Consider the following 24,274-nt stretch of genomic DNA (forward strand, 5'->3'; position numbering starts at 1 on the left):
TGGGGGCAGCATCCGGGGTCCCCGGCGCGCTCGGCGTGGGCTCCGCGCCCCCCGCGTGCGTGTGCATGCGCGAGTGTCGGGGTGCGCGTGTGTGTGAGCGCCCCCTGCGGCTCCCTCGCGCCAGCCTTGGCCAACTTGTCCCCGCCAACTCCGTGTTCCCCACCCGGGTGCGCCGACCCCGGGCGGCGAAGTCCCCATTCCCCTGGCGTTCCGAGGACAGCAGCGGGCCCTGTGCCCTGTGCAGTCGGAGGCGCGCGAGCCGCAAAGTTTGTCCCGAGCCCCACGGGGACACGGCCTGGGGGACCCGCGCTCGCACCGCGAGGCGCCCCGGGGTGCGCGGAGCCCGACCCGGCTTCCCGGCCGTGGGTGCCCGCCCGCGCCCCGCCTCCTGGCTCCCCGGCGATTTGTTTGGGGAAAGTGATGACAGGAACTAGTGGCGGGGAGTCGGCGCCCGGTGTCCGCCCGGGCAGGGAGGGGAGTCCGCGGGGCTGTCTGTGAGCGCGGCATCTACCCGAGCCCCAAAGCCAGGATCTGGGGCGCCAAGCACCGGGCGGGGCGCAGGGCGCGGGAGCCGCTGTGACCGCCGCGATGAGGAAGCAGCCCTTATTTGCCTGGCTGTGATCCTCGAGGCTTGGCGGTTGTGGAATGCAAAAGCCAGGACGTAATGGAAGCAGGTTTGTGGTGCATCTTTGGGATTTCAGAGAGGAGAATTAACCCGAGCCTCATCCACCTCGTCATTGTGCCCCCCGAGACGATTCCTCGGAGGTCTGGGGACATGGGGCTTCTTGCAGCTGGGTCTTTGTACCCACTGAGCTGACTATAATTTCCGCTTGATTACAGCTAAAATAGTCTTTAAGATGAAGTTTCCTGAAATGATTTAAAATAAACACAGATGGGAAGGGGGGAAAAAAGCTGTAATGAGGCACTTAAAAAATAAAGTGAGCATTTTCTTAAGAACAAGTGGGATTTTCAGTCTTGGGGAGGTTTGCAAGAAATGTATGTAATTTTAAAAAAATCTTTCAAATAGAGGTTTTTAAAAAAAACCAGCTTTAAAAAAAAAAAAAATGTTCCTGACTCTGCACAAGGCTCTCCTCTATCTCTTAGAGTTTCTGACTTTGGGATGTGTTTGCCTTTCTTGCCAGGACTTGAAGACCCTTCCAGGATGCCTGAGGAGGGTTCTCCAAAGCGGACCCGGCAGAACAATCCAGAGCCAGACTTCCCTCACCTGGTCAACGTGGACGGGCAGTGCCTCTACTGCCGGTACTGGAAGCCCAGCGGGACTCCCAAGTAAGTGCTCTCCAGCGGTGGGCCGCGCCGTGGTGGCCCCTGCTCCTGCGGCCTGCACAGCCACCCTCTCAGTGACCCACTTCCTGTGTGGTGTCAACCCTGACCACTGCAGTATTAATGAAGCTGCGCTTTGCACTTTACCATTTTCTGAAAAATTAAGAAGCAAGAGCTCTTTTTTCATGATGACAACTGAGACATCGGATGGTACCGTATGGCAGTTTTCAAAAATTCCACATGACTTTGGCTTTTGCACGGGAGTTGATTTCCTGCTGTACAGGCATTCATTTCAAATCAAACCCAGCAAGTAAGGAAAAGCCCTAAATGCTTAAGAAAAACAAAATGATACAGAGACCTGCATGTGTCCAGATCTGTAGCTCTTTTGGCCTTTGCTCTCTATTCCTGCTTAATTCTGAGCCTCAGAAGGTAGTATCAGGTGTCACGGTGGGACAGGGGTCTGTGCGCGCCCTCTTGTTCCCGCTGCCTCCCCTCAGGGATTCGTCTTGCTGTGGGAAGCTGGCGTGGGGACTGCACATAGCCAGACAGCTGGTCTCCTGCTGCTCCGCTTTTCATGGGGGGAGCAGGAAAACCCTGCTTGTTTGTGTTATTCTGGGCAAGACTGTTTGTAGTGACCAGTTGGCCTGGTGACAGGCAAAGGTTTCCTGCCCCTGTTCCAGGGCAGTGCACCTGTTCCGTAGACCTATTGTCTCCTGGGGGGGATGATGTGGATTATGTTCCCCTCTGTGTCCAGGTAACCTACTACAACTGTACATTTCTCCTGTGTCTTCAGCAAGAAGACACAGGGTGTAATTCGGGCAACTGCACGTCAAAAATGCACAAACCCTGCCTCAACACCATAGCTCCAGAGCAGCTGCACCAACTTGCTCTATTGCTTTCTTTCTAGTGTCTACCCAGAGCGGGCAGTGGGCTGATTAGAACTCCTCCCAGGTTAGGACTTGTGCCTCTGTGTGTGTGTGTGTGTGTGTGTGTGTGTGTGTGTGTGTTAGAGGGAGAGAGGAGGGCAGGTGCAGTGGTCATATGATGCTGTTAATGTTGTATTTTCACTCTGACTTTACTGGCCATAGTATTGGGCGCCCTGGTTTGATTCTTACCAGATTATCGTATGGTAAGTTACTTGGTTAATACACAGAAAGGGAACAAGGAATTGAAAGTCACAGTGTTCAGTGTGCAGCCCCAAGCTTCGGGGGCTTTATTGGTTGAATGGCAAGGGTGTCCTAGTTTGCAGTCAATAAAAGAAAGAGGGCGGCCGGGAGTGGTGCGCCTGGCCCAGTTGGCTGCCCTCCCTGGACTGGAAAAGGCTGGCACCCCTGCCCCCGCCTTGCCCAGCAGGCTGCTCTCCCTGCCCAGTGCTTTTGCTCTGCTTGGAGGAGCAAAAACACAGGGCAGAGAGTTGCAGCTGAGCTGTGTCCTGGAAGCCACACCCGCCTTATGGCAGATCCCGAGGGCAATAAGAAGGGAAGGCGGGGAGGCTGCAGGGCTGTAGGATTTGGAAGAAAGGTGGGTCTGGAAAAAGTTAAGGAAAAACAAAAAGGTTAAGGGCACAAGCGCTGAGAGAGCAACAGATCCACCAGCATTTGTGACTCAGTTGACACTCTGAGTGATGTCATCCCCATTTTCTGGAAGAGGACTAGAGGTGAGCAAAGGTCCCATGGCCACCGTCTACCTGTCCTGCCTCCACCCCCTAGAGACTCGCAGATCACTAAGCTCCCTCTGTCAGGGGTGATCTTTGAAAGCATTTCACAGCTAACCTGACCAGTGGACCAGAACAGGGTCCCAGAAGTCCCCTGTGGTGACAGGTGTCATCCAGTGGTACTGGATCTTGGGAGGATCTGGGGTCCTGAAGCAGGGCTTGGGGCAGCCAGCATGGTGGGGAAGCAGCGAGGGGCCAGGACGGAGAACTGTGCCAACCAGTGTGGAGGCGTCTCCGAATCTTAATGACAGAGAGTGACAGCAGCCCTCTTACATGGGCTGGAAGATGCCCACCCCCATCACCTGCATGGCATCATCTGGGTTGCTTCTGCAGGAGGGAGGGGATATCAGGGCACATCGGGCCTCAGCTTTGCCTTGCTCTGGACATCTTCTCCCTCCTTAGTGTAGTCAGAGCTTTCCCTCGTGCAGTCCTGCCTCCACCTAGTCCCGAAGAAAGGAAGAAAAACAAAGAGGGGGGACCTGCATGGACCCACCCCTATGCCCGCTATACTGATGGGGGACACCTCTCCTGGTCTCCACCTGCTGCATCCTGGTCTCTGACAGAGCCCTTGGGCCCTCAGACTCCCCTGGCGTCCTGTGGGCCGTCTTCCCTGGAAGGGTGTGTATGTGTACGTGAGCCTCCCTTTGTTAGCATGGTTTGGGTTGGTTTTCCAGGCAAAAAGCTATTCCCTGGGGCCTCCAGAGTGCTGGGAGGACATGGGCTCCTGCTGTGGGACATGGGCTCCTGCTGTGGGACGTGGGCTCCTGCTGTGGGACGTGGGCTCCTGCTGTGGGACGTGGGCTCCAAGACCAGCTCTGCAGGTGCCTCTAGCAACAGCTTGTGAATTCCAGGTGGCAGCTGCAAGCTGGCAAACTGGCCGAACCTGCTCTCTGGACACAAGCTGTGGCTTTCCTGATTTCAGACTCCTTGGGCTGGACACTGAGGAAGAAGAAGGCGTCTCTTACACCGGTCATTACATTTGTACGGCCATCACAATGCTGCTTCTAACGGAGCAGGCCTGGGTCTCCGTTCATCCCTCCGTTTGGCAGTGTCAAGGCAAATTCCCGCTCCTCTAGGAGTGTTTGCAGCAGCAGTGAATGTTATGTTACTTACGGTATAACTCATTTTAATTGAGTGCCAGGTAGGTCCTGGGGTTGGACTAGACCCTGTACCTGCATGATCTTATTTAATGTTCACATCTATCTCCAAGAACCTCAGTATTGTGTGTGTGCACCTGCTCGAGTGCGTGCGTGCGTGTGCTAGGGATTGAAACCAGGGCCTGTGCACTAAGCTCATCCATAGTCCTTTTCTTTTTTTTTTTTTTTTTTAATTTTGAGACAGGGTCTTGCTTAGTCACTAAGTTGCCCAGGTTGAGCTCAGACTTGAGATCCTCCTGCTCCAGCCTCCCAGAGTGCTGGGAGGAAAATGAGGACCAAAGTTACAAAGCATCTCACCCTCAGATGACCCAGGTGCTACTGCCTGGATATGTTCTCAATTCTTTTGACTCAGAGCCAGGCGTTCTTTTTAACACTCTACTGAGCATGACAGATTCTGACCTACAGGTAGTGTTTTCTTGATTAGTCTTTACATTTGGGGTTAGGGAACAGATCACTTCCTAGAGTAAAAATAAACAGGATAATCCTCCTTCAGTATTTACTCATCATACAGTAGAAGCGGACTGGAGATTAAAGAGAGGTGTCCATTCTGGGAGAGAAATCTCATTATGTCCTGAGTGACCAGCTACCTCATCAGCTTCAGTACACTGGAATCTTAAAATACTAATTCTTAGGTAAAAAAAAAAAAAAAAATTCCCCATTGATGACTGGCAGAGCCATGAATGCAGGTTTGTTTGTTTGTTTGTTGAGAAAGGGTCTTGCTGTGTGACTCAGGCTGGACTTGAGCTCACTATGTAGCCAGGCTGGCCTCAAACTTGTGACCTCCTGCCTCAGCCTCCACAATGCTAAGGTTACAGGCATGCACCACTACACCCCGCAGTGTGGGCTTTAGAGCTGGGAATAATATTTAGTACCTTTTTATTCCACCAACAAGTGGCCCTTAGTCCCTAGAAAGGATGATGACTTCACCGCTGAAGACTCTTTAGCTGTACCCAGAGCAGTGAAGGTGCTTCGGGCCACTGGATAAATGGTTAGAGCACAATGTTGGGTAGTGATGTAATGGAAACAACACTGATTTGTGTAGACCATCAAAAAGCCTTCGTTTGATTCCCTCTGACCAGGAAAGCTTTGACCCCTGCAGGCTAGAGCTGAGAGCCAGGGTGTCAGTTCATGCTCCTGAGCTGAGCTGGACAGGCCTGCGGTGATGGAGGTGTGCTCAGGGATGGCCTGAGGCCGTTGTCCGCTCTGGCTTCATCTCTACCGATCGCCTTTCCTGCGGCTCAGTGCGCCTGGGGTCTGGGTGGCCTTCTCCTCTGAAGCACAGCCAGGCTTTCCTTCCTCCTGTGCCGGGTGGGGACCATGGTGGTGAAGGAAGGGGCCACCTGGGAGTGTGTGGGTTCCCCCAGACGTGGGCTGTCCTGAAGCACACCCGGGGGAGACGAGTCCTTTGCGTTTTGTTCCATATTCCCCCGCAGCAGAAGTCCCTTCTCAGGCCCGCTGGCCTTGCCTTGCTTTTCTCAGTCTCCCAGGCTTCGGCAATGTGGTTTCCTCCTCCGTGACCCCCAGGGCGCGGCCTTCCCGTGACTTCCTCCTTGCCAGCCTCCCAGCTCCCCTGGCTGAGCTGCACTGGGCTTGGTGCAGCCCAGTGGTTCTCAGGAATTTCCTGCCAGCCGCTCCCTGTTTCCCGGAGAGGACTCCACCAGAGGGACCTGGTCTGAGCCCTGCCCTTCCCTGAGCCACATGGATCACTTGCTCTGAGGGCCTCCGTGCCACCTGGAATGCTGAGCAGGGCCGCCCTGGGGCCCCTCCTCCCACCTGTGCAAATTACCTGGAGAAGAAACCTTTCACAGGAAGCTGGAATAGCTTTGAGTGGCACAAAACATCCTCCCTTCCTGCTACTCTCAAAATGTCCTCCGGAGTCAGCTGCCAGCCTCCTGGGTGTGGCACGGTGGCTCCAGAAGATAAAGGCCCCACCCGGCCATCTGGATCCAGACTCAGGAGATGAGGCGCTCTCTCTATCTGACTGGCTGCGACTCCTCCTCTCTGCCTTCTGGGAATTTCCTTCTCCAAGATAAGCCTGGCTCCCGCCCTCCCCTGGGTTGCAAGCCTGGCTGGTATTTGGTGCCTGTCTCCCTCCCCGCTTTGGGGTCTGTTAAGTGTTCAGGGAACCTTCTGCAGGCCCTGGCTTTGTCTCTGGATGGGGTCCAAGGAGGTCGCCCTAAAGAGGACCTTGCCTTGCTCCACTCGGTTCTTGACTCACCCCGGAGAGAAATTTCAGGAAAGGCAGAGGCAGATTCATTAGGTGGAATCAGGAGTGCTCATGAGTGAGCTAAAGCAAAGCCTGGCCCTCTCAACCCAGTCAAACTGCAAGCCATTTGCCTGCCTCTGCAGTGTAGAGCTGTGGTACCCAACCTGTTCATCCAGTTACTGTTTCTTTGGGAAAGGAAGCCTTAGGAATTTACGAGTTTATAGGATTAGAAGAAACACTGGCTGACATCATGGACTTAGTTTATCTTTAAGACTCTTAGGAATCTGAGAGTGAGGAGCCTGGAGCAAAGGGGGCCCAGGGATGAAAAAGACTGCGATCTTGAATAACTTTGATTATATCTTGAAGCTGCAGTTATCTCAGAATTACAGTTTAAAACATAATTCCCTTGCCTCCCTTCTACTTATATTTGGTTTTTTGTATCCTACTTCCCCTCTAGTGTAGAAGAAAGAGAAACAGGTATTTCCATCCTCCCATGCAGCCCTTCCCAACTCGGCACCGGTACTCAGACAGCCTGGTGTCCTCAGCGCTGCCCTGGCTACATCCACTGGGGCCAGCCCCGGGCTCCCGGCCGAGCAAGCAGGCAGGGCCGGCTCCCCTTGGTCTCCTCTCTCTGCCTGAGCGAGGCTGCCTTTCAGCACCTCCACCTGGCTCACCCTGCCCCCTCACTCCTACATAGTACAAAGACGCTGTCCGCACCGGTGTCGTGAAGGGGACAGAAGGAGCTCCCGTGTAGCAGCACGTGGGTGGCAGCCCAGTTACTGTGGGCGAGGGAGGAAGGAAGAACGGTGACTCCCAGGTGTCTCGCTGAGCGACAGGGAAGGAAGGAGCTGGTGCCATCCATGGGCACGGGGAACTTGTTCCCTGCCAGGAGGTGCCGGGTGGCTCTGCTGCAGTGAGAACATGGGGAGCCGCAAACTCTACGGGACAGCCGTTGGCGCAGCTCTGGAATGAGCCGTTAGGACAGATGGGGACAGGGAGCTCGGACTGCCGCAGCCCGGTATGCCCAGCAAACTGAAGGTCACTTTAGACGCCACCAGGAAAATAGAATTAATATTAATCGCAAAGCACTCCTCTGAAGATAAGAAAGCACTCATGATTTCCACTCCCCCCACGAAGCATCAGAAATTAAGCATCTTTGAGTCGAATCTGTGGTTTCACAGAATTCCTCCTTAATGTGGAGAAAATGGACCCTACTATGCCTGTTCCGGCAGCGACATTATTTAAATCGGATTCCCACCTCTTAGTAGCACCTCTATCCTCTTGTCTATTTTAAGCATCTCCAAAAGTTTCTTTCTCTCCTGTGAAGCTGTTATTTCTCCTGCTGGTGCTTTCGCCTCTGCGACTGTACAGCAAACTATCTTATTTTTAAATAGGGCATCTCTTCTGTTTTTTTTTTTTTTTTTTTTAAGACTCTTTGAATAGCAAAGATCTTTTGATGGCAAGAGGGAAGGCCGGCTGCTATTCTTGCAGTTGGTTTTTCCAACAGCTTCGTTAAGGGATAATTTCTTCCACTTGCTATAAGAATGTTCTGCAGATACAAATCTGGCTTTGTTCTGCAGCAGAGGGTAAGAAGCAAAATAGCAAAATCAGCCGCTTCTGAATAGCACCCGTTGTCCACCCCGATTTGTTTATCAGCACCTCTTAGGGTTAGGTCTTCATCCCAGATGCACTTTGCCCGTGAATGCAAACCAAACTGTTGGTCATTGTATACACAGGGGAACGGGCGTTAGTGGTTCAAATGTGATAGCTGAGATCACAAGATGACCCTTGTCCTGTATTTGAGGGTCATCCAAGGTTCTTGTTGGTGGGAGGCTCTTTGCATTCCACACGGCCTTGTCCCTAGGGGTGGGGGTGGGGATGCCGTGGTGGGCACGGAGGAGAACTGTGTGATACTGTTCTCTGTGTGTCGGGGGCTATGTGCAAGGCTGTGTGCAGCAGGGCTCGCTCTGTATGCAGCTGCTCTGAGCTCTCACCCACAGCTGTCCCCTGATGGGCCACCCTGTTCTCGGGCACCTGTTCTGGGCACCTGGATAGGGAACTGTCTCGTGTCCTGTGATGAAAAACCACACCTCATCTTTGCCAAGAGGTCCATGCTCCATGTTTGTCAGGGGCACAACTCCATGGACATTCAGAAAGGGAGGGGAAGGATGGATGAATGAAAGGAAGGATAGAGGGAGGCAGGAAGGAAAGAGACAGCAAGAAGAAGGGAGGAAGTAAGGAGGGAGGAACAGAGCAAGGGAGACAGGAAGGAAGGAGAGGTCAGAAGGGAGGGTACACTGGTACAACCACAACGGAAGTCAGTGTGGAGAGTCCTCAGAAAGCTAAAACTAGACATTCCATCTGACCCATCCATTCCCTCTGTAGATATCTTCCCGAAAGTGTTAAAGACATCATATCACAGTGATCCATGCACACCCACATTTATAGCACAGCAACTCACAATAGCTAAATCTTGGAAGTGACCCGTATGTCCATCAGCAGATGAATGGATAAAGAAAATGTGGTATATTTACACACAATGGAGTACTACTCTGCCATAAAGAAGGATAAACTTGAGTCATCTGTAGGGAAATGAATGCCCCTTGAGACCATAATGTTAAGTGAACTAAATCAGACACTCAAGCTTAAATATTACATGGTTTCTCTAATATAAAAAACACAAAGTATAAATAAAGATCAAGACAGAGAATAGATAACAGGAAACAGGGAGGGAGATCTTTTGCAAATAGAAAGAGGACCCAGAGATGGAGAGAAGGGAGGAAAAGGGAACATAAAAAGAAGGAAGATGCGTTACGTGCCTGTACCAGCTCCCCACGAGGAGTGTGATCATTATGTACCACAAACGTGGGCTAATGCAATAAACACGAAGGGAGAGATGCGGGGGCGAGGGAGGAGGACAAAGGAAGCAGGGAGGAAGGAGAGAGGAGTAGGAAAAACACTGGGCTGAAGGGTGTCTCTGCGGTTGGTAGACTTGCCCTGACCTTGGGGGTGTCCGGAAGGCACAGGGCAGTATTCGGGGCGCAGGTCTGCGGCCCTTTTGCCAGGGTGGGTATGGGAGTTTGCGCACTTTCCTGGGAAGGAGGATGGACCCAGATTCAACAAGGAGGAGGCCGTGAGCTCCAGGCTCTGGACCAGCTTTCGTTGTCCAGATGGAAGGACCGAGGCTTGGGGGTGCATGTTGGTTGTCCGGGTCACATTTCTCCTCCATCCTGTTTCTCAGGAGCTGCTCCCATCTGCCCTTATCAGCTGAACTCGGAGTTTACCCTTCCCAGGAGGGATCGCAGCCCATGCTGGGTGTGCAGCAGGGCTGGCGGAGGTCGGAAGTCCCCTGCTCCCTCTCTCCCTGCGAATCCACTTGCACGTGTCTCCACGGGGCTGGCTGTTTCCGGTGCGAGGGAGGAAGTGTGCAGACACCTTGGTGGTGCCCACAGGGGCTGGGCAGTAGATGCAGGGAGGCTTGAGAAGAGACATGGGGCCGGGGAGTGTGGGAGGAGGAGCAGCTTGCGTGAGGAAGGGGGGCCCAGGAGGCCTCTAGAGAAAGGGCAGTCTGAGCAGGGGTAAGGAGCCCCAAGGACGGAGCAGGAAAGGAGGGACGAGAATGGGAAGAAAGGTGGAGGGAACCGAGAAACTGCAGTGTTGACCAAAAAGCCAATCACGAGCAGAGAGGAACTGGGGCAGCCAGAGCTGGGTCCCCCAAGAAGAACCCCGGTCACCACTGGCGAGGTGTGGGGTCATGGGGAAGTTTCTTGGCCAGCCTGTGCTTCCACTTTCTCTTCTTTAAAATGAAGAATCCTGGCACCTCGTGCACAGAATGATTTTGCGGGTTCCACGGGAGCACTGGTGCGCACTGGGCACATGGTCAATGCAGTGAAGGGGCCTCTTTGGCCATCTCCACGGCCAGCTGGTGGGCTTGTGTGTGGCCCACCATTGTCTGCTACTTCCCTCTGCCCGGTGGTGACATTAGTCACCCAAATCCCGGGTGACAGCAAATTCCGCCAGGGCCCACGTTTCTTCCAGATTTCAGGTCACATGGAGTTTTGTCCTAATAGTTAAAACTAAGCTTCGTTTCAGGGAGATTTCAAACTCCATAATAACCTTTAGGAGGCACAGGGTTTTTTTGTTTTGTTTTGTTTTGCTGTGCACACAAAAGCCAGGAGGAAGTCTCGGTGGTGAAACTCCTTTTAAAATAGCACATAGAGTAATTAGACACTTTGCTCTTCAGTGGGACATCAGTGACAGTAGACTGTGGTACATTTTTTGTGTGGTAACTTTTTAACTAAATTAAATTAATTAACTAATTAATTTTGAAACAGGGTCTTACTAATCCAGGTTGGTGGAACTTCCTGTGTAGCCTAGGCTGGCCCGAAACTTGAGATCCTCCTGCCTCAGCCTGTTGAGTACTGGGATTACACATGTGTACTGCCACACCTATCTATTTTGAGTAGACACACAACAATTGTACGTGCTTATGGAGTAGAGTACGATAATTTGATGCATGTATACAGCATGTAATGATCAAACCAGGAGGAGTAACACTTCTGTCTCCTTAAATGGATCATTTCTTTGTGTTGGGAATCTTCAAACTCCTCTCATAGTTCTTTATAAAATATGTAATAAATGTTTGTGAGCTGTAGTCACCCCATTAAGCTGTAGAACAGTGGAACTTTTTTCTCCTACCTGTGCTTTGATACCTGTTGTCCACAGTCTGTCCCTCCCCTCCACCTTCTTAGCCTCCGGTGATTCCAGTCCGTGGTTGTTCAGTATACCAAGCAACCATACTGTACCATGGCCAGAGCTCCAGGCACAGGATGCCTCTGCACCTTAAGGCAGCTGGAAGCAAAGAGAGGAAAGAGGAAGGTCCCAGTATTCCCTTGAAGGCCTTGCTCCCCCCCCCACCGTGACCTCACTTCCTTCCCGTGAGACCCTGCCTCCTAAAGTTTCCACCACAGGCTGGAGACCAAGCCTTTCCCCCTCCAGGGACACTTCAGACCCAAGAGCAAAGGGCAAGTTGAGAGTGAACACCAGTGTGCAAGTGCCTTCCAAGTATGCAGTTTCAAGTTCACCTGGGTCAGAGGGCCAGGAGGCCAGCCCGGAGGTGGTATGCAAAGGCCAAGGTAAGCCCAAGGAGTAAGGCCAGAGGAGGGAACATTTCATGGCTATTTAAAAAATCTAACATGTTGCTGGGCGTGGTGGTGCATGCCTGTAATCCCAGTACTCAGGAGGCTGAGGCAGGAGGATCGTTGTGAGTTTGAGACCAGCCTGGGCTACAAAGTGAGCTCAAGGCCAGCCTGAACTGGGTAGCAAGACCCTGTCTCAAAAAAAGAAAAAAAATCTAACACGTAGAGCAAAATCTTTGTACTAAAAGTTGGGATCATGGTTCAGTTTTACTACTGCATCTTTTCCTGAGAGACTTTAGATAGGATGTCATTTCTGTGACCTTCTGGTGAGTCCCCAGACATTGCATCTCCGGCTGGCAGGATAACCTGTGAGCTTCTCCGACATTCATATTTAGTTTGATCCCATCTTCTCCAGGGTTTGCCTCTTGCAGAATTTCATACCTAGTACAAAATAAGAGACCAAAAGACGTTTGTTGCATGTATGATTTACTCACTCTCTATATGGAATAGGAGGACCGGGATAGGATGAGTCCCACAGTGCCCACTGCTATGGTTTCCCAGGCCACCTCTGTGCAGGCGACAGAGCGCCTGAATCCAGAGTTAGCAACACCCAGGTAAGAACATTCCCTGCGGTACTTGAGAGGAGGTGGCTGAGCTTTAACCAACTTAATCTGAGTACAGAGCTCAGCAGGTGGAAACGCATCTGCGCGTGGGCGCAGCAGGACAGCAGGTGTTTTGTTTTTAGCCTGCAGTCAGCATGGACACCAGAATGTGGAGGTGGAGTCCATTTCCTTTTCCTGAGTTGGGGCGGCAGTTTGACAGGTAGCAGTTGAGCTCCGGTGGAGGGTCCACACAGCTGGGCTCTCGGGCCCGTAGGAGTCTGCACCTCTCTTGCGCCCAAGCTTGTTCTGAGCCCGTCTGCATCAAGTTTGTTACAGTTCAGAGACGGAAATGAAGCAGCTCAGTGGCTGCCTTGGAAGATGCCTCTGCACATTTGTCAGGGAGGCTGTGCCAGGCGCGGTGGGAGTTTGCCTGTGAGCACTGCAACTCCTGTGCTGGGGTCGGGGGGGGTTGGTGAGGGGAGGGTTAGGCAGCCATAAACCGAGTGTGGAGGGTGGGAAGGCGCCATCTAGGCAGGAGGGAGCCACTTTGTACACGGAGGCAGGGGGAATAACCTCTTCTCTGAAAATGACAAGGGATATGGAAAACTGGAGTCTCAAGGGCATCCAGATGAGTTTGGAACGGCTGGCTTGGGAGCCTGACTTGAAATGGCTTGGTATATAGTCAGTTAGTGCCACTGTAACACAGTACCAGAGGCAAGAGAGCTTCAACAACAACAACAAAACATGTATTTGCTGAAAGCTTTAAAGCACAGAAGTTCACAAAGTGTTACAGTATGGAAATGGCTCCCAAAAGCCCATGTGATAAAAGCTTGGACCTGATCTGTGGCAGTTAGGAGGTGGTGGCACCTTTAAGGGGGGTGGGCCTAGTAAAAGGAAATTAGATCATTGGGGGGTGTGGCCTTGAAGGGGATATTGGGATCAGCCCTTTCCTGCTTCTTCACTTCCTGGTCGCCAGGAGGTGGGCAGTTTTACTCCACTACAAGCCCCACCATGATGTTCTGAGCTGCCACCAGCTCAGAGTGACGGGGCCAAGTAACCACGGCCTGCAACCTCTGAAGCCATGAGCCGGTATAAACTTTTCCTCCCATAAGGCCACTGGGACAGCCCAGAACATTTGAATAATCTCCTAGGGCTACCATGTGGCTGAGATTCTGGACTTGTATGCAGATCCAGCCTTCTTGCGCTGTGCTTCTCTGTGGGTTCATGGTGGCAGCCCCAGCCTATGTGCAGCGACTGTGTATCCATCCTTTGCTGTGATGTCTTGCATCCAAGGCCATCCTGTCCCAGCAAGCCCAGCTGACCCAAGGGCCGCAGCAGACACAAGATGTCAGCACACCAGAAATAAAATGTCACTCCAGAGGGAGCACCCTGTGCCGGCCCAGTATCTCCTTTTCTTTGGCCGTCCTGCTTTTTTTTTTTACTTGTTAATTTTTGTCATCAGGGAGTGGTCAGAATCAGAGGTGACTGTTCCCTGCCCAGTGGCACCTTCAGCTAGGGCTGGTGAGACCCAGTGATGGACAGTGGGACATAGGAGACCTGTGTGGAGGGTTCTGGCTCCATGGGAAGAGACAAGACAGTGAAGCCTGGGGTGGTAGCACACACCTGTAATGCCAGTATTTTGGAGGCAGAGGCAGGAGGATGGCTGTGAGTTCGAGGCCAGCCTGGGCTACATAGCAAAACTCTCTCTCAGAAAAAGAAAAACGAGCAAGATGAGGAGATCTCTCTCTCTCTCTGTCCTCCCCATTCTTCTCACTTCCTGGCTTGGAGTGGGTGGGGTCAGATGCTCACAGCTGTAGAACATGCCTTGCAGAGTGGAGAGAAAAGGCTAGGGTCCCGATGGGACTGCCGGGCCCACCTTGGATCTGCCTGCAAAGCAGACTTGGGCTAATGTGAGACAAATCAGTATCTGTGCATCTCAGCCACCATTTGCATTGTGATTCTTCTATCCAGAGGTGTCCAAAAAATGGAGGAGGCAGTTCGGGAGATTTGGGATGAGGGTTTGGTCTCAGAGGGCCAGGGCAGACATGTAGGAGCATGTGTGGGTAGGAAGACAGGCATACTGAGCTCGTGTCATCCCCTAAGAAAAGGCACTGAAGATGTTGGGGAGCAGTGGGAGATGGGGCCTGAGCTGGCCGGGGTGGTAGTTTCCTCAGGACCCTTCCCTCTGTCTCATATCATGGAGACTCTACAGGTGTGAACTTTGGGCGGTGACCTTGGGATCCTGAGGGGAAGCCTGGTGGAGCATGCAGACTGCCTCAAGAAAGCTGAAAGAAGAGGTGTTGAGAGGGAAACCAGGTCAAGGTCATGTGGTGTCACCTCTGGAATCTGAGCCTCAAGGTCTCATGAGCCCTAAATGTGGGCAGTATCTTCTGTCACAGCAGAGAGAATCATCATGCATCTGGACGTGGTCTCTTTGGCGGTTATGGTCATGTTAGAGGTTGAGGCTGTTTCTTAGATAAGGAGAGTAGACTCTGGAGCAGGAGGAAAAGCCCAGTTTTCATGGAATGATTAAACCAGAGTGGGCGCAGCAACCATACTGAAAGGGAGTGTCAAGCTGCTGCCCCTGTGAATGTGTTAATTACTGTGTCTTTGGAGGCACGAGAGACCTCCCTTCTCTCTTCTCATCATTTACAGACTCAACCAACCAGAGATTCATTTCATAAAATTCTCTTTTAAAATGCATTTTAAGGTACTGGAAAAAGAAGAGAAAATTAAAATTAAAGCAAGCACAAGGAAGAAAATAGTACGATGAGAGCAAAAATTAATGAAATAGTAGAAAAATGGGAGAAAATAAACTAATCCAAAAGTTGGTTGACAGTATCAACAAAATCAACAGACCTTTAGCTAGATTGACCAAGACAAAAAGAAGACTCAAATGACTAGAATCAGAAATAAAAGGGTATTATTACCAATTTTTCAGAAAAAAAGGGATTAAAAAGGAAAACTATGAGCAAGTAATAACATTGAATTAGTAAGCAAAAGAAAAAAAAACTACCCACAAAGCAAAGCCCGGGCCCAGATGGCTTCACTATTGAAAGCTCCCAAACATGTTATGAAGAATTAATATGAATTCTATCCCAAAAAAGAAGAAACACTTCCCAAGCCATTCTAAGTAGCCGATATTACCTGGATACCCAAAACAAAACAGACATCACAAGAAAACCATGGATCAGTGTCTCTCATGAATATAGATGCAAACATCCACATAAAATACTATCAAGCATACTAAAAATACTAAAGAAAAAAACCCCTATGGATTCAGCAACATTAAACAAATTTACACCGTGACCACATGAGATTTATGCCAGGAATGCAAGGGTGGTTTAATATCTGAAAATACATGAGTGGAATCAACCAGCTGAGTAGAATCAGATACAAAACCATGCGACCTTCTTGATAGATGAAAAAAAAAAGTGGTGGACAAAATCTCATACCTTTTCTTGATTAAGAACACTCAGAAAGCTCCCTTTCTGATAGAAGGGATCTCCCTTCGCCTGGTAAAACAGCTACAAAACCCTCACACCTAACATCATTCCTGATGGATGCTTTCCCACTGTGATCAGGAATAACAGTGGCTGTCCATCCCACCCCTCTGTACAGCTTGTCCTGGGGGAAGCAGCACCTGAAGGTTCTGTGATGTCAGTTATATTAAAAAAGGAACCACCTGGGAAATACTGGAAATGAGAATCACGGTCACCTCTAGGTTGTGGAGTTGTGACAAGTAATTTTCATCTTACTCTTTAGATTTTTTTATATGTCCAACATTTTCCAAAGGGACCAGTTTGGGGAACTATTTATACCTGAGCCAGGTCTTAAAATCTGATGAGAGCTGAACAAAAAGGAAGTGGGTTCCAGGAAGGAGGATTGCACAGCACCTGAAGGCCCGGGGGGATTGGAACAAAAGCTCAAAGCACAGGCAGTGAGCTGGAAAGGGCCTTGTGTGCTTGTGTGGACTTGAACCTGGGGGCAGCTGGAGACCTCTAAGGCTCCCTTGGTGGGAGGATGTGGAAGTTAATGCAGGGGCAGGAGCAGGGACCCTCAAGGTGGAGGCCTACAGCAAATATATGAAATACGTGTAAAGGCAGAGAGGGCAGCAGGAGAAAAGTGTCACAGAAGGAACAGTGGGGGCCATCAGAGCATAGGCATCTCCTTCCCTTCTTTACCTGGGTGGTCCTAGCTACAAAGCAAGGAGTATGGAAGGAGATTGCTCAGGGGGTGTCTCCTTTACAACACCCCTTCCTATAGCTCTCAAAATGACTCAGGGACTCTCTGAAGAAAAATGGGGCTGGATGTCAGCAGGTTCCCAGCTTCCAGACCCCAAGTAAAATGGGCCTGGGTTTTCTGCAAAATCAGCAAGGGAACAATATACATAGCTGTAACCATCCATCCAGCCATCTACTCACCCATCCATCCATCCACTCACCCTAACCCATCCAACTATCCATCCATCATCCATCTGTGCATCCATCCATCCACTTTTTAAACTCTCCATCCACCTATCCATTTTAATCGGCTTACCCATCCATCCACCCATGCTTCAATCCATCCATCATCCATCCATCCTTTCATCTTTTAGCTCATCCTCCCATCCATGTTTCATCCATCCACCCATCTGTCTGTCCGTGCATCCATCTTAATCCATGCACTCACCCACCCACCCATTCATTAGTTTAATTCAACAAATATTTGCTGTGCACCAACTCTGTGACAGGCTTTGTGCAGGGCCATGGAGGATGGAGAAACTTTTAAGACCTCAGAGTCCCTGCCTTCCAAGGGCTCAGCGTGCGAGGAGAAAGGCAGGCAGCGAGCCACAAGAGCGTGTGCCAGAACTGCTTTAGAAAGTGGCAAGCGTGGTGGGAGAAGCGTGTTGAAAGTGAGGGGGAGGATTTTGAGGGGGATTAATGGCAGTGTGCCTTTTACTGTAATACATTTTTTAAAATGTACACATTCACCATAGTTTTCTATCACAGGTCATATGTATCTTACGATTGGTTTATAACAATTTCTATTTAAGCCTGGGTCAGCTTTGAACAGGGAAAGCAAGTTGATCTCAGGAAGGCCCAAGCCTGTGTCTGCTGTGTTGCTGGATCCCTCTTTGCCTTACCTTCCTGAATCTCACAGCACCCGAGGGTGGTTAGTATCATTCTTGCTCTTTGATTGCTGTAGAAACTGAGTCTGAGAGAGCCACATGCTCATGAGTGGCAGAGGTAGCACTTGAGCCCAAATCTATTTGCTTTGAAAACACCCTTCACACTCAGCACCCAGCTCTACCTAGGAAATGTTCACAGAACCCTGGGTAAACCCAGTTGTGTGCACAGAGTCTAGTTAATGCGACAACCCCTAAGCAGTAGACATGACAACCCATTTTGCAGGTGAGAAGACTGAGGCTTAGAAAGGCTCTATGCCTGAGGTCTGACGTGTGGGAGCAGTGGGGTCTATGATGTTAGCCACAGTCCATGCTCTGTCCACTGTCACACGTGGGAACCCCAACACAGCTCTGTATATGCCAGTGTTGCTGCGGCTACCCATTTGGTCATCCACAGAGCTGTGTGGCCTCATTGTGTCTGAAAGATGGTGGCCATTTCCCCAAATGCATCACTGTGCTGCTCTCACCTCTCCTAAGTCCCAATAAATTCCTGATCAGTCATTGCCATCCGCTTGGCATTTCACCACCCAGAAGAACTCAGAGCCATCTGCAGCCTTAGGGAGTTCATGCTGTTCTCCTTCCAGGAAAAAGAGAAAAAACACCACGATGTTACATAAGATGAAGGCAACATGCTCGTATAGGAAGGCTGGGGCCCGTTCCTCTGCCCAAAGAGACTCCCTATTTGAGCAGCTCTACCTGCTGTTTCCTGCTGTGTTCTGGTCCAAAATAGTGCTGCAGCTGTCTTTTTAAGCAGAATCTTCACAAAGAACCCATGCCATCCCTGTGTCACATAGATTTGTCCTCCCCAAGGTCCTCTTGGGCTGGGGAGGTGGGCCTGCCCATGGCACTTCCCTCCTGAGTCTATGTTGGATGCTTTGTCCTGTTTCCCCCAGTGGGGTTGGGAGTGACCAGCAGGGCTGCGGTGCCCACAGACCCCCGGGAACCCACACTGCTGCCCCCCAGGATAGCGGGCCTGGCCCAGCCATTGCCATGTCTGCCTCCTAGAACAGGCTCTGCCCACCTCACACTCATTTTAGGGTATTTTACTCCATTGTTGCAGTAAAACCAGCCGTGGTGTGTGTGTATGTGTACATGTTCATGATAAAACCCTGGAGATTAAAGTAGAAAAATAGAACCACTGGCCATTCTAGGACCATGACTGTGAATATGCCCTGAAAAGTCGGAAAGCACCCCACAGATGAGCACACTGAACCCTTTGGCTGCACAGTGGAGAAACTGAGGCACAGAGGACTTGGCTCACTCCCTGGTGGAGACACAGGTGGCAGTGGCAGGAGCCGGGCAGTTGTCCTCAGGAAGTCAGCAGCGGGAGGGTGATTGTGATACCAGGGACAGGTGTGCAGAGGTGATCCGCTGACAGTTGGGTGGCCAGGACGGCTTTGCATGGAGGTGACACTTGAGCTGCCTCTGGACGGGCACCTGCTGGTTGGTGACGGACATGGGGGCTGGGGTGGGGGGACTGTCCGCCTTGCTGTCTGGTACAGCAGAGCTTTCTGGCTCCTCCCCTGAGACCATCTTGCCCCGGCCCCCTCCTTCTGGTCTTTCCTGTCACGCAGCCCCAGATTCTGTCTCTCAGACCTGTACTGTTCACCTGTCACCTCTAGGCTGTTTTTCTGCAGCTATTTGATCTCATATTGTTTCTCCTTAGTTTTTTTTTTTTTTTAATCATCTCACTTTCTTTTTTACTTTCAATCTATTTTGAGGAGAGAGTTTATCCTAGCACATGACACCAGACACCAGTGTTCCATCACATGCTGTAAATAGAAGGTGACCATGAGAAGAAAGCAAAGCCATGGTGCCGGCTTCCAGCTCCACACGGGGACTCGCCAGGAAGCCCCACGCCTGTGGCCTCTCGCTGCTGAAAGGGGAGACGAGGCATGTGAGGCAGATCATCCCTGAGCCGAGGCTGTCTCTTACGTACCAAGGACTGGCATGGGATGAGCCAGGGATTACATAACATTTCCCTGGTGTGCTTTGATCTCATTTGATTCGGTGACACCAAACCCTTTTAACACATCCTGAGCAAGACCAGCTAAGCACAGCTTACAGCCAAGAGACTCCCTGATCTGTACAGCAGAATTCTCCATCACACAGCTAGGAAATGCAGAGGGCTTTGCCATCCTTCTAGCTCTCCTCAGAAATGCCTTCTCCCTGATAGTATGCACACGTCCTTCAGAAGCAGTATGAGAGCTGCATTATCCACAGAGCCTGCTGTACAGGCAGGCATCCCAGATGGCATGTGTACTGCCTGCAGTTGGTTGTGAGGTTGGCTGGTGCCTAGCAGAACTTAGGCGGCAGCTGGGGACTAGATCTCCCCTTTTGTGCCTTCAGGTGGCTGGGAGATGTGGGTCCACCGCCTCCCAGCGCAGCGAAGACCCTCAGCTTGGCACTGAGGGCTCCCGTTCTCTGCTAGAGGCTGGGTCCGTCCACCAACATCTGGTCCTGGGCCGTCCTTTTCCAGAATTTTGGAACAGCTCTGAAGCTCTAAATTAATGGACCAGACTACAAGTCACACCGTCCACAGACCATTAGTGATTTCCCAGAACGCTCGTTCCAAATATTGATCCCGCGAGCCCCGAGGCGCCCTTTGGCTGAGGAACCTCTTCGGCCCTGGAGAGATTCTGCATGCTGATGAAGGGCCTTCGGCTCACTGCCTCTTGCAGTCCAGAGCTGCTGTTCCAGGAAAAACAAATCACTCCTGGAGGTGGCAGCCCCCAAAGCGCAGGGAGTTCATTGGAGGCAGGAGCTATCTGGTGGTGGAGGAATCATCATTTCCACATAAGTTTCTAACCTAGTTTGGGGAGGACAGTTATCCATCTCGCTTGCCTGGAACTGATATAGCTTCTGCACCTCTAGGAGACTGCGGGAGGAAGGGGAGACGAGAGGGTAATTAAGCTTAATTAGGGAGTCCAGGACGTCAGCTTTGCTCATTATCCTAGCGTTTGGGGCCCCAGGACTGTGGTGCTGCTCCGCCTGCTCCATTTTATTGGCAGCAACCAGCTATTCCCCTGAGGGAGGGGAGTTTTCTCTGGTCAAACTATTCTCCATCTGTATTATTAGTGCCCATTTGCAGTGCGTGCTGTTTACATTCCCCGTTCAGAGTTGGCACAGGTACACAGCACATCTCAACGCTTTTGTCACCCCTCCCCCAGCCGCTTGCTCCCCTTCCCATACGCGAAAGATCTATTTCCTTGTTTCCTATCATCTGCCTTTTATTTTGTTCTTTATTTATAACTTGGGGTTCTCATATAAGAGAAGCCATGTGATATTTCAGGTTGTATGTCTGATTTATTTCACTTAACATTAAGATCTCAAGGTGCATCCATTTTCCTACACATGACTAAAGTTTCTCCTTCTTTATGGCAGAGTAGTACTCCATTGCGTGTAAAGACCACATTTTCTTTATCCATTCATCTGCTGATGGACATACAGGCTGCTTCCAAGATTTAGCTATTGTGAGTTGTGCTGCTATAAACATGGGTGTGCATGGATCACTGTGATCTGATGTCTGTAATTCTTTCAGGAAGATACGTAGAAGGGGAATGGCTGGGTCAAGTGGAATTTCTAGTTTTAGTTTTTGAGGATTCTCCACACTGGTTTCCATGGTGATTATATTAGTTTACACACTGTAGCAGGCCTCCCTCCCTGCACACCCTCACCAGCACTTATTATCATTTGATTTCTTGATGATGACCTCTCTGAGATAAGATGGAATGTCAGTGTTGTTTTAATCTGCATTTCTCTAGTGGCTTCTCTGGTCAAACTCTTGAACCTCATATGGTGCTGTGGGGATAGAGTCTGAGGTTCGCCCAATTAATTGGAGCTGCCGTTGTGCAAACGTCACAGAATGTCCTTGCACAAACTCAGGTGGCTGTGATTTTGTTGAGCGATACAGTCTTATGGATGACTGTCGTGTATATGGGCCTCCTCCCGCGGACATGTTGTGATGCACCTATGCATCATGCGACTGCATCTCTTCTGCTGTTTTGTTTCTTGCAGTACGGTGGATTGAACCCAGGGTCTTAACACTGAGCTACGTCCCCAGCCACTTAAAAAATGTTTTTACTTTGAGACGGGGTACTGCTAAGTCACTAAGTTGCCCAGGCTGGGTTTGGACTTGCAATCCTCCTGCCTCAGCCTCCAGAGTGCTGGGATTATAGGCCTACACCATCACACTTCGGTCTCTTAAATTCTTTGCTGTTGCTTTTTCTAAACTTTTTACATTTTATTTTTTGCTTTTTTAGTTGACACATTAAAATTGTACATGTTTATGGGATTCCATTCGATGTTTCAGATAATGCTCAAATCTGGATACAGTGGTACCTCGGTTCGTGAACCTAACTCATTCTACAACTCGGGGAAAATGGCCACAGTTGTGTAAGTCACCCAGTGTGGAATTAGTGAATGGGAGCAAAATTTTGCCAAATTCTTCTGTTTGTGAACTGAATTGTGTATAAACAGAAACATTAGTGAACTGAGGTACTACTGTATTCTCAAGCATTTATCACTTCTTTGTGATGAAAGCATTCAGAATCCTCTTTACTAGCTTTTTAAAGGTATACAGTGCACTGTTATTCATTCCCCTATACCATAGAACATTAGAGCTTGCTTCTCCTATTTATTTTAACTAGATACCCATGGTATATCTTAAATTCTGAAAGCCCAGGGTCTCTGGTGCTGTGGGGACAGTTCTGTGTTATGAGAGACGGGTAGAATGTCCCTCTGTGCCCCCCGCAACATGTATATCTGCACTGTGCTTAACACAGCCCGACAGATTTTCATTTGCTAATTATTCTGCAGCTCCTCTGTAAGGAGAGGGATCTGTAACTCAGATATGTTTCAGAGCCTAAACCAGCTCCTGCTCCACACAGAGCCCTCCACATCTATTTACTAAGGGCGAAACAGAGACCTGAGAACTGGTGGGGTCCCGTCATAGGTCCTCCCCTTACTCCTGTTGGGGATGGCTATAACCATAGCGGCCTTCCAGGAGCCTCATCTTCTCTAGAGAGAAAATATATGTAAGTATGTATATTTAAGTGTTATGTAATGAAATCAGTTAATATATAAATAAAATTGGTATAATATCATAAATATATACTTCATATAGTATGTGAATGCAGTGGGACATACCTGTAATCTCAGCTACTTGGGAAGCTGAGGCAGGAGGATTGCAAGTTTGAGGCCAACCTGGCCAACTTAGCAAGACCCTATCTCAAACTGAAGACTGAAAACGGCTGGGGATGTACCTTAGTGCAAAGGCCCTGCACGCATGCACACACGCCCCATATGTGCACACACGCCTCATATGTGCACGCACGCCTCATATGTGCACGCACACCTCATGTGCACTTTTTCTTAAGGAAAGAAATGCTTTAGGAAACATGTAAACATCTCAACTTTACTCCCAAACATTATCCCTTTATAATTAGTAACTGTCCTGGTCTGTCTTCTGTTGCTAATAGTACAGTACCACACACTGGGAAAATTATTAAAAAAAAAAAAAGAAAAGTTTGGTTTGGCCCAAGGTACGGGGCCTCATTTGGTGCAGATGGAGCCCTAAGCAGCACGTCCCAGAACAAGGACGGGGACTGCATGTGTGTTTGTGTCCTCCAGACTCTCTCTTCCTGGGAATCCACCAGATCTAGTTCTGGGGGCTCCATCCTGCTGACTTTGTCAGCTGTGATCCCCTTCCTACGGCTGCACCTCCGAACACCACCATTCGTCACACCTGGCGGTGGGAGTCCTGTCGGCTACCCGCCGGCGCTGCCCTCCCTCTGTGACATCCACCCTGCTCACTTCTCAGCTCTAGGCCAGGCAGCCCTGGGGCCCCCCGAGCTGAGCTTAGAGGATGGAGGTGAATCTCAGGGGGTTTCTTGGGACCCACCAGGGGTGACCCGGGGACAGGCCTGTGAGCGGTTCTTACTGCTGAGCTGGCCAGGGATTTTGCATGAAAAGGGGTGTGAGGACAGCGGGGTCAGTTGTGGCAGGAAGACACTAGCTAACCACAGAGGGGAGGGACCAACATCTGGATCGGGATGAGCGGCCCGCACGTGCTGGGCAGCTGGGCTCCCCTGGCAGGAAAATATGTTGATAGATAAGGTGATAATCACAATGGTGAGCTTTGTTGTGCGCCTACTGTATTGTTCGGTTCTCACCACAGGTCCTGCCATTAGCCCCATTTCACAGATGAAGAAACAGAAGTTCAGTCACTTGGCTAAAGTCACAATTAGGGAGGAACAGAGCCTGGATCTGAATTGAAGTGAACTGGCGCCTCCATACCGAAGGATCTTACTAAGAACAGTCTCATTTGTTAAGGTTCAAGCTGAGTGTCGTAGCAAAGACCTCAAAGTATTGTAGCTTTAATAAGATAAAAGCAGTTTTCCTTCATTTAACGGCCCAGAGGTGAGCAGCCCAAGTGTGTAGGACCCCTCTTGTTCCCACAGTCATCCAGGGAGCCTGGTTCTGCCTATCATGATGTCACTGTCTGGAGAGTCCTAGACAGTGGCGGGCTGGTCATTACCTCTCTATGTCCCAAACTATGGAAAGGAAAAAGAGAACAGGTCTAGGCAAGCAGAGCACTGGAAGCAGGTGTCACAGAAATCACGTGCGTTTCTTCCACTCCTGTTCCTCTGGCATAGCTAAGGCCACACTTAACTGCAAGGAAGGCTGGGAAGTACCATTTCTCTCCAAGCCACCATATGTCCCGCTAAAATGCTATCACTGTGGAGGAAGGGGAGGTTGGAACATAAGGCAGTCTGCCAAAAAGACTGCCTTGTCTTTTGTGAATGTTAATATTAGTCTGCCACAAGGAGATTGCTGTCTGTATTCATTATTCTCATGCAGACATGGGGTCATTTGGTCATTTAATCAATATTATTAAGGCCTTTCTTTGCAGGTGATTCTGTGATGAGCAATAGTACCTCATAGGCCTGATTCACTATGTGACATAGCTGAGAGAGGAGACACAACCGTGAAATAAGGAGAATTGGTC

At 50.3% G+C, this 24,274-nt stretch overlaps 1 protein-coding gene across 3 annotated transcripts in view; it reads left to right on the plus strand.

Annotated features, from left to right (window-relative positions):
- The window catches only part of Mgll (monoglyceride lipase), a 200,616-nt gene that overhangs the window by 102,740 nt on the left and 73,602 nt on the right, over positions 1 to 24,274 (plus strand). For 2 of the 3 annotated variants that reach the window (XM_005387048.1, XM_005387050.1), the window contains exon 4: positions 1,143 to 1,287. In XM_005387048.1, coding sequence (XP_005387105.1) covers positions 1,143 to 1,287 — 145 coding nt within the window. Of the gene's footprint in view, positions 675 to 1,142; positions 1,288 to 24,274 lie in introns of all 3 variants that reach the window. The other variant, XM_005387049.2, reaches the window with a different exon arrangement.

This window comes from Chinchilla lanigera, unplaced genomic scaffold (genome assembly GCF_000276665.1).
Source record: "Chinchilla lanigera isolate Chin_1 unplaced genomic scaffold, ChiLan1.0 scaffold00028, whole genome shotgun sequence".
Classification (NCBI taxonomy): Eukaryota; Metazoa; Chordata; class Mammalia; order Rodentia; family Chinchillidae; genus Chinchilla; species Chinchilla lanigera.